At 36.4% G+C, this 16,310-nt stretch overlaps 1 protein-coding gene across 1 annotated transcript in view; it reads left to right on the plus strand.

Moving 5' to 3' along the window:
* LOC117174117 (protein PTHB1) overlaps positions 1–16,310 on the plus strand; it is a 989,848-nt gene that overhangs the window by 734,168 nt on the left and 239,370 nt on the right. The window contains exon 11 of the mRNA XM_033362889.1: positions 10,289–10,531. Within this exon, the coding sequence (XP_033218780.1) occupies positions 10,289–10,531 (243 nt within the window). The remainder of the gene's footprint in view (positions 1–10,288; positions 10,532–16,310) is intronic.

Here is a 16,310-nt window from a genome sequence, read left to right on the forward strand (position 1 = left end):
AAGTAGAATTGACCCCATTTCAATTAACCTGACAATGTTTGTATCAATTAAAATGTAGAACTGTAACTTAAACATGCAAATGAATAAGTGTTTTATTCAAAAATTTTTTACTGCTATCAATGTCAAAATATGAAAGTACGCAAGAACAGGGTTGCCAGCGTAATCGGTTAGGTTAGGTTTTGTTAGGTTAGGAAAGGTTAAACCTCTATGTAGGTTAAGCCGAAGCCGAATGAAACGTTACCGCAAACACAACGGGACAACAAAATCAGTTTAATTGTGTTTCGTGAAGTTAGGTTAGGTTAGGTTAGGCTAGGTTAGATTTATTTCTAGGTTAGGCTCGAGTTGACCCATTCGATGTAGTTCGACTCTTGGATCTTAGGAGTTTCATTTTTTATGATATAATCAACATTTCATTAAGAAAGATATTTTTCCTATTTGAAAGCGTCTATTGAATGCATTTGTTAAGCAGAATTGTTAATAAAAATAACAAATATTGTCAAACGTCAGTTTCCTCCATCAGAATATTAATTTAGGGATAAAATGAACAATTATGGAAAAAAATGCATTTTTCCATCAAAGAGTGACCGTTTAATGCAGTTGTTTACCAGTATTGTTTATAACAATAGTAAATATTTTGATTGTCCATTTCTGCCATGGAATTTTCATTTTTGAAGGCAAACCTCATGATAGCGCAGGAAACATGCATTTTATATATACAGAGGCGCTTATTTATTAATATTTTTAATGAAATTTTTTTATGACAATCAATTACATTATACTTTAGTGTTTGATTTCAACGAAACATTAATTTCACTCCATTTCGCGAGAGAAAACGTGACGAAACGAACTTCCAGGCTTCAATGTAAGCAATTACCGATTTTGTTAATAAATTTGTTTATAACAATTGAACAGATTGCATGAACTTCGTCTAAGTTATTAGGATTTGTTAATCGATTATAAATCTATCAGTTTTTCATCTTTTTGAGGTAAAATTCATAAATTCTACAGAACAGGCAGCTCAAATATGAAAAATTATGGTTTTTTGGCATTTTACAACTTGAATAACAAACAAACAGAGCGTTTTTAGCAAAATCACCCGCAACCGACCTCTTCAGGATTTAATTAGCTTTAATTTAAGAAAAGATGAAATCGGATGAAAATTGTAGGCTCTGGATCATTTTGAAACCCATTATTCTAATTCGCCGCACTGTCATCCGCGCTTCATCGCGATGGATGTATGTATGAGCAAGCCCCTACTCGCTATCTGATTCGCGGGCCTTTTTCACGGGGCGCGACTCTCATTGGGCGGGCGCTTTGTCGTTTGGGCTTTTTATCATGGATCCGCCAAAAATTGTTTTATGCAGTTCCACCGGAATGTCCTAACAATATGGATGTAATTCTAGGCCGAGAATAACCAAAACCTTTTATGTTTTCGTCAAGTTTGAAGAAGAAGACTTCTAAGAAAAGAGGACGGAAGAGTGCCATTTCATTCTGTTTCGTGTTTTGGCACCCATTCATAGTCATTTAAAAACTCCAAGTGTTCTACGTGAATAAGCATAGTGGCGTGGAATAAAAAAACGGGTCTTAAAATAACTTGTAGGGCGCAATTCATCAGCGATTTTAGGTTTTTTAGAAAAATTCAGAGTTTAATTTTGAACAGAATTATGAGACCTGATTTTTCAACTTCTGTTTATTTAGACTTTTATGTTAATCTAAATAGAGGAAAAAATGTTGATTTTGCGGTTTTATTTTTTATCTTCTTGAAAAAAATTTTTCCCTGCACAATATCATGGATTTCTGCCTCGCAAAGTATAATTGTGCATTAAGGGGTAACACCACTCTAGAAATTGAAAAAAATTGATTTTTTTTCGGCTTACACTATACTTTAGACCCTCAAAAGTCATATCCAATTGGTTTTATACAGAAATAAAATTTGTAAAAAGTGAGTTCTCGATTTTGCTGCAGCGCCTCGGAGCGCGTCCTGACGGCTGAATCAGCCACCATGGCGCGCTCTAATTTATCGACTATGTAATGCACATACCTTTCCAAATTCTATTGCTTATTGTATTTTAGTTCCTCAGAAGTCTGGAGAACGTTAGTATCTGGGCTAAAAAATTATCAGATGCAAACTACGATGATTTTGAAGTAAATGAAGGTTTCGGTTACCGGATTCTGAATTTTTTAGCAGTGTTCTCCTCGATATAGCAAGTCCTTGTATGTAAAAAATACAAATCCGATATAACGTTTACCGAAACTGAAAAGCGAGGCTTGGGTTTCAAAATTGTGATGCCCTGTAAAAATTATGATCAGATTACTATTCCTAGTTGTCCATTTATTGAGAAAGGATACGATATTGATCACAGAATTATTCTTGCCATGCGATTATTAGGAATAGGATTGAATGGAATTATAAAATGGCATTATAATTTTTCAATCGGTTTACGCTACAGTTGTTGAGAAAATTGCCATTGAAGCAAAACCTGTTTGTAAGCTCACTATGAACACTGCAGCTAAACAAGAACGAGAAAAAACTGACGATCCAAATGGTATTAATGTATGTGGCGATGGTTCGTGAAGGAAGCGTGGAAGTGGACGCCGTCATCGAAATGTTTCAGCATTCAATTTGAAATACGCTAATTACGTGGGCGACGGAGATTCAAAAATTCTCAAAGGAATCATAGATTCTGAGCTCTACGAAAAGTTCACCGTAAAGAAAAGAATGTATCGATCATGTGTAGAAGCGAATGGGTTCTCGTCTCCGTAATTTGAAAAAAATAAGTAAAAGGACTTGGTGGAAAAAGCCATCTAAATGGCAAGCTCATAGACGCGTTAGCAATTTATTATGGTTCAGCAATTCGTAGGAATCATGATTCTGTACAGAAAATGCGCAATGAAATCTACGCAACTCTGGACCACAAATTGTCTACTGACGATCAACCGAGACAAGAAAGATGCCCTCGCGGAGAAACTTCATGGTGCTCTTAGCAAAAGGCTCAAACTAATGGAGAAGATTTTGTACATAAATTACCCCCCTCTGACTCTCGGAAGAAGTTTATAAAGCGATTTCGCCAATTTATGAAGAGTTGAGCAGTGATGATGTACTTTCGCATTGCTTAGACGGTTTCACAGCAATACAAGTTTCAATGCGACTGTCTGGTCTATGGCTCCAAAATCTTTCTCTAGTGGCAAACACGTGCCCGATACTGCAGTATATATTACTGCAGGGATCTACAATGATGGCTTTTCAAGTGTCATGATGCTGATGCACCACTTGGGTTTGACAATCGGACCGAACTGCTATAATTTCTGCGTGGAGGCGGACGTGCGTCGTATTAAGTTTTCCGAGAGATCTCTAAAAGACATCGCCAGAGAGGCCCGGATGTCCTTAAAATCATCCAGAAAGGAAGAGAAGGAGTCAGACAAACGCGTTCTTCTCGAAACGGATGTTTTCAAACTGGGCGCACTCATAGCTTCAACACTATTACATGGATCGACTAGAGATGTTTACAGTAGCTTCACAAATATATACGTTTTGTTCAGAAGTGCACAGTTTCTACAAAAATTAAAATAAAAAAAATATCCTACGTACTTCGATAGCTATTAGTATGTAGTTTCAGAAAATTCTTGGTTTTTTGTTCCAGCACTCACGGTTTTCCAGGAATTGGTGCGCCCGCGGAACAGCTTAAGAGAAAACTTTTTCCGCAGATCTGCTGTAGCGCCACCATTTTGTACAAAAGTAATAATAAAAAAATTGTTGTCATACATCAGTGTGCATTAAATGAACCATCTAAATAAAAATACTATTCCTTTTCCAATAATCCCAGAATAAATGTACAAAATTAGGCTTTTTTCCGGCCTCTAGAGTGGTGTTACCCCTTAAAATTGCTTGTCTTTACCGCAAAAATGACACCTGATTATGAATATTTGTCCCTTGATATTTTTTCCATCTTTGTTAACAAATTATATGGACAAATAGTCTGAATCGTCTGAAGTTCTTGTTTCGAGCTTCTTGTGCTTCTTCGGGTAGGAGGCCAATTCGTATTAAAAAGGACTCAATGATTTTTCCACTGTACAAAAGAATTTTGTGCACGGATGATGTCATGTAGAACCATTTGTACAGATCTATATATAGATGTGCAGTTTGAAAAGCGTACAATTCAAATCTGACTTAATCGATTTTCGGTCCACAGGAGAGAACCTGCAAAATTATGCTAAATCGTTCAATTATTTGACAATCAACACCTGTAATCATGGCTGTTAGTTCAGGATCCCGGAAAAATCTTCGTGCAGTATTTTCTTGATTTTAATTTCCTGTTCGAGGCTTAGGAGTGTCTTTTATTAGCCCTATCTCCCTTCGAAAATCTATCTGAATTCTTATTTTGGCAACTTTTATTACCTGTTTTCTTCCGTTGTTTTTGCTTGTTAATTTGAAAAATCTAAACGATAGGCAATGTTTAAAATAAGAGTCATGCAACGTAATTGAGCATGGAGTTTTCAAAAACCAAGTTGATAATCCTCCTCAATTACCATCCAACATAGCTGAGGCACCAGCAGGCGAAGCAGCCGAAATATCAAAAGCCAAAAATAAGCTCCTTATCTCGGAAACAGCGCATTGCCGGTCGAACCAGGATCCAACCTATACAAGGTCTAGCCACGCGCAAATAAAAAAAATCGCAGCTAATCAGCAATACCGAAAACATATTATTTTGGAAATAAACGAGCTCCACGAAGACAAAGTGTTTTTAATGTATGCTCCCGGAATGGCTGAGTAACAATTGCAACCCGTAGGAGAGTTATCACTATGTAAATCTTTAACCACGTTTTTCCGGATTAAACATTTTTAAGAATTGCCCGACTCATTGCTCAAAATATCTAACCAATTAACTTGAAATCGCGTATACAGATTGCTGAAATGTTTCATTAGTCGGTGAATAACTCAAAATTAAAAAAAAATTGTTTCAACATTTTTTTTCAAAACAAATCCAAGCAAATTTTTGGGTAAAAAACGGATTTTTTTTCAAATGTCCGCCATTTTATGAAATATTAATATTTAAAAAAATTGCTGTGGTTCACTGACTAACTAAGGATCTAAAATTTGAAAATCATTTTGATTTGTTCATTTTAGACTCATGTGTGAGAAGCTAGACATCGGGAAAATTGACGTTTCGAATGTGGACATGTTGGACATCCACTCTTATACGTAAATCAAAATATTACTGATATATCAGGCTGAAATAGATTTATTTTATACTTTAAGAGTACCTTAATAATACGGAGTTGCATGTTGGTGGCGTTAGTGAGGTTAGGTTTGCGAGGGGGCGGGGTAGTTTTGTGGTCAGGAATTTGGCTCTTCATGATAGACAAGGGTTGTTCTCGTATTGCTGGCAGATGTTAAGGGAGGCAAAAGGGTGTCTGCAGGGGCTGTTAGTGGTGAATTAGTGCAAAGAAAGGAAAATTTTGTGGCGGTAAGCGACAGCGGCCTTGAGAGTCATCTGTTGGCTGCAGTACGAATTGCTGCTTGTGAATTAGACGGGGATGAAATTGCTTGAAAGCCACGACGGCCAGCTGTGAATGGCTCTGTGTCAAGTAGTGCTTCAGGGAGAGGAAAGAATCGGAGCGAAGGAAGTGACAAGGCAATGGAGAGAGCGTCCAGCGCAAGTGAGGAGTTAAGATAGAAGGTGTAACGTATAAGTTTGTCATTGTGTACAATACGGATGGGATGAAAGGGTTAAAGATAGGGTGGGTGGCCTGATATGAGAGAGAGATAAAGGCTTGGTGGTACAGGGTTGGGGACTTGAATAAGATAATTGGGGGGGGGGGGCCTTAACCGAGAAGGGCAGAGCTTTGAAAGGAAATCGAAGTATAAGATAATAAATAAAGAGGCGAAGATTTTAAGAGACTAGATGGAGGACAGAGCATGGGCGGTAGAAAATAGTATAGTACCAGGGGACAAAGAGAAAGAATAAACTTATGTGAATAAGACAGGGGTATAGGTGATAGACTATGTGATCATGAATATGCAAGGATGGGAGGAGTTAGAGAAATTCGCAGTGGAAGGGAGGGTTGAACCAGACCATCAGCCATTAAGTTTGTGGATTAAGGAGGAGGGTGGCGTAAAGCCGGAAGGAGAAGAAGGGTCGTTAGGGGAGAGAGTGTCATGGACGAGATAAGCGACAGAGAAGTATGAGGAGCAGTTATGCAACGTAAGCTTTAAGGGGGAGTCGGTTAATGGGATATGGGAGGATCTGAAAGGAAAAGTGTAAGGGCATGTGCGAAAGAAGGTATTTAGGAAGAAGAAAGAAATGGTGAAGTCATGGTTGAATATTTAATGTAAAATGATGAAGAGAGAGGTGAAAAAGGAGTACAGGAAGTGGAAGGAAAAAACCGCGAAAAGGGAGGATTACGTAGAAATAAAGAAGAAGTTTAGGGTGATGTGTAAGATGAAAGAGCAGGAAAAGGAATGAGAGCTGTAAGAGTAATTTATAAGTGTTAAGACAGAAGGGAACATGTGGAAGATAATTATTGAGTATAGGAAACGTAGGTTGGGGATAAGTGAGAAGATAGGGAGTGACAAATGGACGAAATTTTTTAAACATATATTTCAGGGATCAGCTCCATGGAGGAAAGATAAGGGGATCAGAAGAACGAGGGAAGTAGGTGGAGAGGAGCTGAATGACGAGGAGATACAGAAGCAGAGAAGGAATTTGAAAAAATCTAAGGCAGCAGGGCTGGACGGGGTTGAGAACGAAGCGTGGCTGTTTGGCACACAAGATATAAGGGAAAAGCTAAGGGGGGTGGTAAGAACAGTATGGAAGGAGGAGGGATTCCCAAACGGGTGGATGAACGTGTTGATTGCCCCCCTGTATAAAAAAGAGGATGAAGAGAGGCATTCCAAATAATAGAGGAATCACGCAAATAAATATGGCATACAAAATATACACGATGGTGTTGGCAGATGGGCTGCGGACGGATGTTAAGGGGAAAGGATATTACCGGAGACGCAGACAGGTTTTAGAGAGGGAAGGAGTACTATTGACAATACTCACGGCTTGCAGCACGTGGTTGATCAAGAACTAACCAAAAAGGGTATCAAAGTGTACGCGTTTTTTGTAGATCTAAAAGTCGCTTTCCCTTCGGCAAATAGAAGGAGGTTGCTGCAAGCATTGAAAGAGAGGGGAGAGATGAGAAGAATAAAATGGTTTGATTCGCTAGTGATGAGTGCCTTATTTTACGGAGTAGAGGTGTGGAGGTGGAAGGTAAGTCAGGAGGTGAATAGGATAAAGAAGAGGTATATAAAGTGGACACTGATGTTCGTAAGGAATACGCCGAACTATATTGTCAGAAGGGAGACAGGAAGAACGAGCTTAGGGATTATAACGGGAAGTCGATCGTGTAAATATGAGGATAAATTTTTGGAAGAGGGGGGAAGTAAGCTGGTTAGGGAGTGTTGGTAGGATAAGGAGAAGAGGCGTAGGTGTGCGAAGATGAAGGTGAAAAAGAAAAGGTATTTGAGAACGGATGGATTGCAAATGGATGAAGTGAGAAGGATGTACAAGAAAGGAATGAAGGTATATGAGTTGTTTCAATAGAATGGCCCGGAGAGAGAGAACAGCAGAAGAGTAGGAGAGAAGAAGCGAGTCAAGGTTTAACGGGAGCAATGTATGCATTGTGCGGAAAGGTGGATGCAAAAGTTTAGCCCTGTTTGAAGGAATGTAATGAGGTGGAAAGGAGTGGGATAAGCATGGAGGTATTGCAGCATGAAAGGAGGTACAAAAGGGCAGTAGCATGGATGAAGGGGGTGTTAGGTAAGATGGTGAAGAAGAGAAGGAAGGAGGAGGAAGAATGTCGAAGGAAAGATTGTAAATAGGTAAGGAAGTAGGTGTAAGAAAATTGTAAATAATGTGAATAGTAGATCAGCATAAGGTGTTAGCCGCGGAGGCAGAGGCTGGTAATGCGAGGCATAGCGAAAAAATAGCGAGATGCGTGCGAGGCGAGGCGAAGCAAAAAATGCTAGGCTATAAAAGCGAGCGGATTAGATATAAGGTGTGGATGGATTTTAATTTTTAAAAAGTAGTTTTAAAAAATTTCTGTAAAAAATGGAAGTGTTAGCAAGTCATTTTTTTAAGGTCAGCAGGCCGAAAAATAAACGTTTATTTATCTATCAACCTTAATAAACCACGAAAGTTTTGGAAAGACTCGTTATTACTTTTATCCCCAGAAAAATCGCCAAAAATACCCTAATTTTTAGGCGGTTACACGGGCTTCCCTCTTTAAGAAAAGAAGCGCTATAATTTAGCCATAGAGACCACTTCTTTAGGAAAATATTTTCATCAAAAACCTTATAAGCAAATATAAGGTCTTTATTTAAAACCATACAAATAGGGATTTCGACCTACATGTAAATCAAAAACTTGAAGTAAAGATACTTCACCGAGCATTAACCGGTGCTTATTTACTTAAGTCAATTTTCAGTAATTCTGGGTCAAAATGTTAGTGCTGATAGTGGAGGCATTTATTACTGAACCAGAGTTAAGAAACATTCAAAATTGAAATTAGCATACCTAAGTTTTAAATTAGATATTTTAAAGATTCATCTAGTGACAAAGGAAAAGTCGAGTAAAATAAAAAAATATAGTGCCGTGAATTGTACCCGAATTTTAAATGCAGCAACCAACTCCTCTCTGCAGTGCCGTATTCGAAACGCTAAAGACTGAGGTACTTCTTTAAACTCAGCCATGTTCCTAATAGAACAATATAAACTGTAGTTCGATTAAGACTTCGTCCTTTCGACAACAGAACCATGATATATAGATTTCAATTATTGATGTTAGAATGTATGCTAATTTATGATTTTTTTCTCCTTGTTAAGAAAAAAGTATTGGCTGATAGACTGTACTTTCATTTTTGCAAAGTTTGACGTACCTTAATTGCATGTAATGACGTTTTAAGTTTATACATCAACTTTTAAGTATTCAAAGTTATATTTTTTGCAGGAAAAATCATAATTTGTGATAATTAGTGTGTAGTTTCGCAATCCTTTATGTATTGTGCATCTATTCTGGAAATTGAGTAATTATGAGACACTGTTAAAAAAATTGGATAGAAATTTATTATACGTGTGAGTAAAGTCATTTGTACATACAGTACATTAATTTTAATATACCATCATGTTGTAAAATTAATATTCATGTATATTAAAGTCGGTAAAACAGAATGCGTGAACACGTCAAGTTCTTTGACGTTTCTTAATTATTTTCTTATTCACACTTTTCCAATTCAAAACCAGTGACATTTATGTTTATTTAGAGAAAAATTTTATGTTTTATTATTTATCTTTAAAAATGACTGCCAAATTGTTTTTAAGTTGTTTTAAGTATAAATATCTGTCTTTTCTTGTGAATGATCAATAACCGGTGTAGGAATTTAATCAGGGATCCGGTCAGGTCCCGGCCAGATGTCCTCGGTTTAATCAGACGCTTTTCGGGGAAATTGGCCGGGATCCGGCTAAGAACGTCACGGTAAACTGATGGGATCCCGGCTTTAATACCGCCCAGGATACGGTCGGGTAATCCAGCAGGCTGGCTCTGGACTAAGTGATTCGAGAAAGATGTAGCTGGGCTAGCGTTATATGAACCTTGTCGTAGTAGGGCCAACTGGGGGAATTTCTGTACGGGATGCGGTATATGAAATTTAATATACATATGTTTTAATGGCGATTTCATATGCTAAGGTTTTGAATATAATATACAAATATATATATTAAAATTGCAAACATTTTTAACAGTGAACAATTTGTATGATGAGGATCCAACTCTTGAATCTCATTTCTCACCATCAATAAAACTGTATTAGCTTACGCTAGCCAAAAACCAAAACATCAAGCTAAGGTTACAATTTAAGTTTTGGTAAGACATGAACCTAAACGTACGAGCATATTCGACAGTTTTTAAAAAATCTAATACAAAATAAATGAGCATCATTGCTATTCTTGCTTCTTTTACAGATGTCTCAATATTCTATTTTATTGTATGAAGTATGATTTATTTTATAATAAATATGTCTATGTTATTATATTTTTATATTTGTAAAAGGTTTTTCTTGACGACTGAGGCGTGGTGTAGAAAATATTCCTATATTATCATAATTTTCATATTTGTTCTCTTTAGGTCAGGCCAGCAACTTTTTAAGTATAACGGTCATTTTGGACGACATTATTAGACGGCGCCACACCCCCCCCCACACATATATATATATATATATATTTATTTATATTGTATTTCTCTTTTAGGTGGACAATACATCTGTCAGTCATTAATTATATTTGGAAGTGAAACACCAATATTATCTGCGGAACTTGAAATTATAGTGACATATGAAAATGACGATTGTGAGACCCATGTAATGAAGAAAGACCTTCTATTGTCCGTACAGAAAGTTTGTACAGCATGCTCTCCAATCATTATGAGATATTTTAAAATTTCTATCAGAAATTATGAACTCGTCGATTACATCTTTAAGCAATTATTGAGTGGTAATATTGTTATGATAGATAAACCCTTCTATCCGTTGATTTTATAAGGGCCCGTACGAAACAGCTAACTCCAGATTCCTTGTGACTTACTACGAGACTCCCTCGAAAAGTTATCGCGCGGTACTCGAAACAGATCTCCCGAGTGTTCCTGACAGAGTTTACGAATCTTTTCGACGGGGATTTCGCCAAAAAGGCAGGCTGGAGCGAAGCTTTTCGTGACGCACTGAGACTCACTGAGATTAAGTGGGACTAACCAAGGAACAATGCAATAGAATTTAGAGCTTCCTACTGACCATCACAAAGTTTATCATAAGTCTGGGAGTCACCTGAAATCTCAGTGACCAGCCCTTCCAGATAAATTCTTATTTTTTAGGTAGGGGAAAAGCGGGTAACGCGGCGCAGTGAGAAATGTGGCGCAGTCGATTTAACAAAAATCTACTTATTATGCACAAGTGAAGTTAGGTTCCGTATATGAATTTAGGAATGCAATATTGAATAATGAAAACCAGCTTATTAAAATGATCGATTAATTCCGAATTCGATTAATTCCGATTAATTCCGAATTAAGTCCGAATTCAGAACGGTGGAGGGGATAAGGAAAACAGTCGAGGCATTTATGGTGGTGAAATGTTAAAAAGCGTCATATGGAATAGTAGCATAGTCTGATAGGCTGTTGTAAACATTGAATATAATTGTTTATTCTTAGACTGATTAGTAGTTGTGTATTTAATTTTAAAAATACACACAACCATAGTCCGTTTGAATATTACAAATTTTCTAAACATGCTTACAAAAATCAAAAGGAAAGGTGGATTCCTGCTGTAAAGCTTGTTTAGTAAGATACCCTCACGAAACTTTTAGTCAACGTCAATGCCGTCAATACAATACATTAATATTTACATTTATATGATAAATCCAAATAATATTATATAAATAATATATATATATATTTATTTATTATTTGCAAACACAAAAGATTTTTGAAACGAGGAATGGCAAACCATTTAACGAAAACAAACGTGAAAAAGGCTCGTGTTCTTTTGAACAACAAGATCAAGTTATTTCCAGTGAACCCTGGCGGCCGAAATGAACGGAAAGGATACTCTACAGCGTATCCTTATAGTATCCACGTAGCAAGATCCTTGAAGATGGGCATTTGACTTGTTATAATTCGGGTTCTAAGTTAAATCTTCCATTAGAATATCTCATAGTAATTGCAATAGTTTTTTTTTCAACGTTAAAAATTTAAAAAAAAATCATTAACTTCTGCTGAAGGTGACTTCAAGCACATGCATAATCGCTTCAGTAGTATGTTGCCACTCACGTCACAGCCTTGTTTTCTCAGGTTTCCACTGTATGCGCTAGCACCCAGCCAAAATTCTTAGTTACCGACGGATAACGCCTATAAACTACTACTAAAAGAAAATGTGATTAAAGCCGCCTTTTTCCCATGTGAATTATAGATATTATAATTTTTTAACTTTTAACGCTGAAAAAAACTATTGCAATTACTCTGTGATATTCTAATAGAAAATTTAACTTAGAATCTGAATTGCAACTAGTTAAATACCCATCTAGATGTTTTTTTTTAAATTTTTGTTGCATGATACGGAAGAGCTACTATGTGGATACTATAAGTATACGCTCTAGAGTATCGTTTCCGTTCACTCGGTCCGACCGGGAAAATTTTGAGGAGAACATTAAGTTAATTGCGATGAAAATTTGAATCAGCAAGAACAAATTATTAATGTAAATTATGGATATGGTTAAAGTCTTCTTGAGAATAAAACTGCAGATCAAGAATTCCAAGTGGAAATGTTAAAACGAATTCATTCACTTGTATTAAGTACATTTACTGTGACAGAAATTATTGCAATTTGGAGATTCAAACAAATTTAACGCATTTAAATACATTTCTGCATACAGTACTGCAGGAGTTATGGTAGAAAATTCTGAATTTTTATTAAAAAGGGCTCAGTCAGCTTCTGTATAAAACAAATGCATAGTGTCTTTGAAAAATAGAATTTATATTTTACATTATAATAAAAACCGGTTTAAACTAAACTGAATTAGGTGTTTTTTTTCTGTGAACAAGACAACAATTTCCAGTATATTATTTTCAATATTGTATTATTTATCTTCTACTACAGCCTGACAAGGGAATGATGCAAAGTACAATGCAAAGTACAATATTCATTATGCAAACACTAGAGTTATAATTGATTGCACGAAGCTTAAAATTAGGATTCCTAGTGCTGTTGGCTACAAAGTATCAACTTGTTCTCATTATAAAATAAGATTTATAGAAAAAATTCTCAATGTAATAACTCCATCAGGATTCATTAGTTTCAAATCCAAAGTCCAGAGGTGAAGTTTTAGCTGATAAAAGTTTTCCAGAAATCAAAGCGAAGATTGATGAGGCAGGCAACAAAGTATTAATTTTTTATGCCACCATTTTTGGGAAAAATTACTAAGTTATTTCTACAATTTGTGGTTTTTACACCTTGTATTTTGTTAATACCTTTTTATTTTTTGTGGTTGTGTATTAGTTTTATCATTGAATAAAATGATTGTTTACATTAAAATGATTCAACATTTTTTTAAGCGTATAATACTTCAAATATAATAATGATCTACATTTTACTGTTTCAAACAGAAATGTGGAATTCAACATCAGAGAAATTTGTATCCAACAACTTATAACTAAGAGCAATAATCTTCAAAATACATTTCAAAAGATTCAAATATCCTTTCCTGTTAAATTTCTTTTCTTTTTTGCACAAGATTTTTTAAATTAATTTTAAGTATAATGCAAGTAAATAATGTCTAATATAAAATTCTTTGCTTTTAACAATTACATCTTTCAAATATGCTTCATCTCGTTGAACTTCAACGTAGCAACGTCTATTTTTAACAAGTGTATAAATAAACATATCACATGTACATACGCTACTTATATACTTTGTACTTGACACTGAGTTTAGTATGCACTACTTCTTTTTAATTCAACTTCTACATCACTAAATTGCAAATATTCAACATTGTAGAGTTTATTTTCACAATCAACAATTGCCACTTTTTCACAGCTACTTGGATACTTAAACTTAACAATTTTACAGATAAAATTATCTTCTGCAATCACTCCATCTAGGCTTGCGCATAACCATGGTTGCTTCTCGCTGACTTAAACTCCAAGTTTCATGTCTTCCACTCCATAATGTTTCTCATACATCTCTTTGGCTTCTTTTTAATTTTGTGTTCCCTATAGAGTTAATTTACTTTTAATGGTTTTTGGATTTAGCACATCCAGCATTCGAGATTCTTCAGTCTTCTTGTTTCTAATTTTCATAGAGTTTACATCTTGACTAGCAATTTTTCTTAATTTTCAAGCTGTAAACCATTTGCTACATCACAATATTATTTAAATAAAAATGTTTCTCACTTTCACTAATTTTATAATTATTTTTATGAAGAGGCTGATCCATTAAGAACATAAATACTTCTTTCACAAATGCTTCACAACTTTCTGCGCGTGAGTTTTAACTTTATCTAGAAGACTATTAACACAGTTCCTTATTAAAAAATCCGTTGTACTACATTGAGCCGCCATTTAAATTAATTTTAAAAATCAGATCCGTTGCAAAAATCCCAAACGACAAAGCGCCCACCCAATGAGAGTCGCGCTCCGTGAAAACGGCCCGCGAATCATTATTTACAAATGCATCCTTTCCAAAATAATCGTGATGCAGGGGTGTTTTCACCCTTCATTCCGAGACAAGATGAATTTAGAATAATTTCCTATACCTTCAGAAATATGCATGCCAAATATTAATCTTTTCTTCAGTCTATAAATGATGAAAACTGTTGGTCCGCTATATTAAATTTTTTACCTAAAATCAATAATGAGCAGCCCCAATAAGCATTCAAAGTCTTTTTACGAGACATATTTAACAACACTATGCGAAAGTTTTCAACAAAATCGGTGAAAAGTCGCAGGATTCTGAGGTATAAATCTTGCTTGACTCCTTCAATACTAGCAAAGCATATATGAGTGTACGCTTTTTCTTATTGTACTAAAATTTAATCAAAATTGAAAAAGAATAAATAAAATGTTAGCCTAAAGAGGAAGAGTTCGGTGGCTTATATTTAATAGAAATTTAATGAGTCAATCGTGTCGGCCTTTAAGATCAAATACCTCTAACGGACTGTATAGGACCCTTCATAATAAGTTACGTAATGTTACCTAATGGTATGTAACTAATGGTGCATAATAATACTGATTGCTATATATGTCTCTAGATGCTCTTGGAGGACCATAAAAACTTCTGCGCAGCCATAGGTGCTATAGAATACTACTACACATATGGATAGGGCCCCACTCAATGTTACCAGACTATGGCCCGGCCGACTTGAGAGGCCGAGGAAGTGAGACAGATGCCAGTTCAGTTTCACAGAGCGTAGTGGCGCATAGTCGAGATCCGAGTATCGCGGAGCAGCACTGGTCGTGTTCTACTCGCCGATGTTCCTAGGGATGTGCTGACTCCGGCAAACAAGCAGGTTCGCCGCGGCCGCTTGATCCTGTTTTTCCTAGCACTCTTGTATCAACGGGAATCTCATCCACTGCGCTGTAACGAAGTTACAAGCACCTCACAATTATACGGCCCTATGGGCCTAGGATTGGGAGTGGAGAGAGCCACCCCGGCCTACATACCCCAAAAACCTCATCTCGGAATGTTCAGTCCGCATCGAGTCTTAGTCTCCCTGGTCGCCTGCCCAGTCTCTTAACCCTTAGACGTTCCGACGCCACTCACCCACTACGACACCGCATCCCCGGTCTCGACTTCGCTGCCCGGTTCGAGTTACCTAGACGCATTCGACATTAAAACTCCTGTAAGTTGGTTAATAAAACCTTTTTGTTAAATGTTTCCCCTCCTTAATTGACTACACCCGCTTCTCGACGTTCCAAATCCCCCACCTTTCCCTTAATTTGCGAGATCGCTCACAAATTTAGCGCCCTCCTTAAAAACCCGCAATACCCCCAAAATCCTATAAGTCGAGAACGAAAGCCAAAAATAATGAAAAATGAATGCTTGAATTGTGCATGTGTGCCATGAACTGAAGAAAATTTGAATTTGAATTTTTTGTGTCGAAATATTTTGAAAATTAATTTTTAGTAAATTGATATTTTATTTGAAATTTTTTATTGTTTGCTAGAAAATGTGCGAGTAGGATAAATGTAATTAGACCGAAAAAGTGCGGGTAGACTGTCATATATGTCCGTTAAATAGTTGGTATACTTCGCGTGATCGCAAGCTCTGCCACCTTTAACAAACTAAAAACTACCCTGAGAAAAAAACGCCTTATCTCTACTCCTTGTAGCAGGATTGGATAAGTGAGGGGTTTAAAAAACATTCGCCTAAAACAAAAAATTTTGCAAAAATACGGTTGGAAAGAACAGAAATGAATTTCGGAAAAATAGCGGGAAAATAGAATTTACTAGTAGGAACAAACTAGATACTAGGCAGTCTGATAAGTCCCTGAAAAATGAAACACGGAGACGTTTTTTTGGCTAAAGTCGGTGTTATTTTTCCATATACTCTCCTTTTAGGTCGATACAGCGAGTCCAATGATTTTCTAACTTTTTGATACCGTCCGAAAAGTACTCCATCGGAAGTTATCCAAAATACGCCTCAGTTTCAGCTATGAGCTCCTCATTTGAGTAAAAACGCTTACCGGTGAGCCATCTCTTCAGGTTAGGGAACAAGTAATAGTCGCTGGG

This window comes from Belonocnema kinseyi, chromosome 6 (genome assembly GCF_010883055.1).
Source record: "Belonocnema kinseyi isolate 2016_QV_RU_SX_M_011 chromosome 6, B_treatae_v1, whole genome shotgun sequence".
Taxonomy (NCBI): Eukaryota; Metazoa; Arthropoda; class Insecta; order Hymenoptera; family Cynipidae; genus Belonocnema; species Belonocnema kinseyi.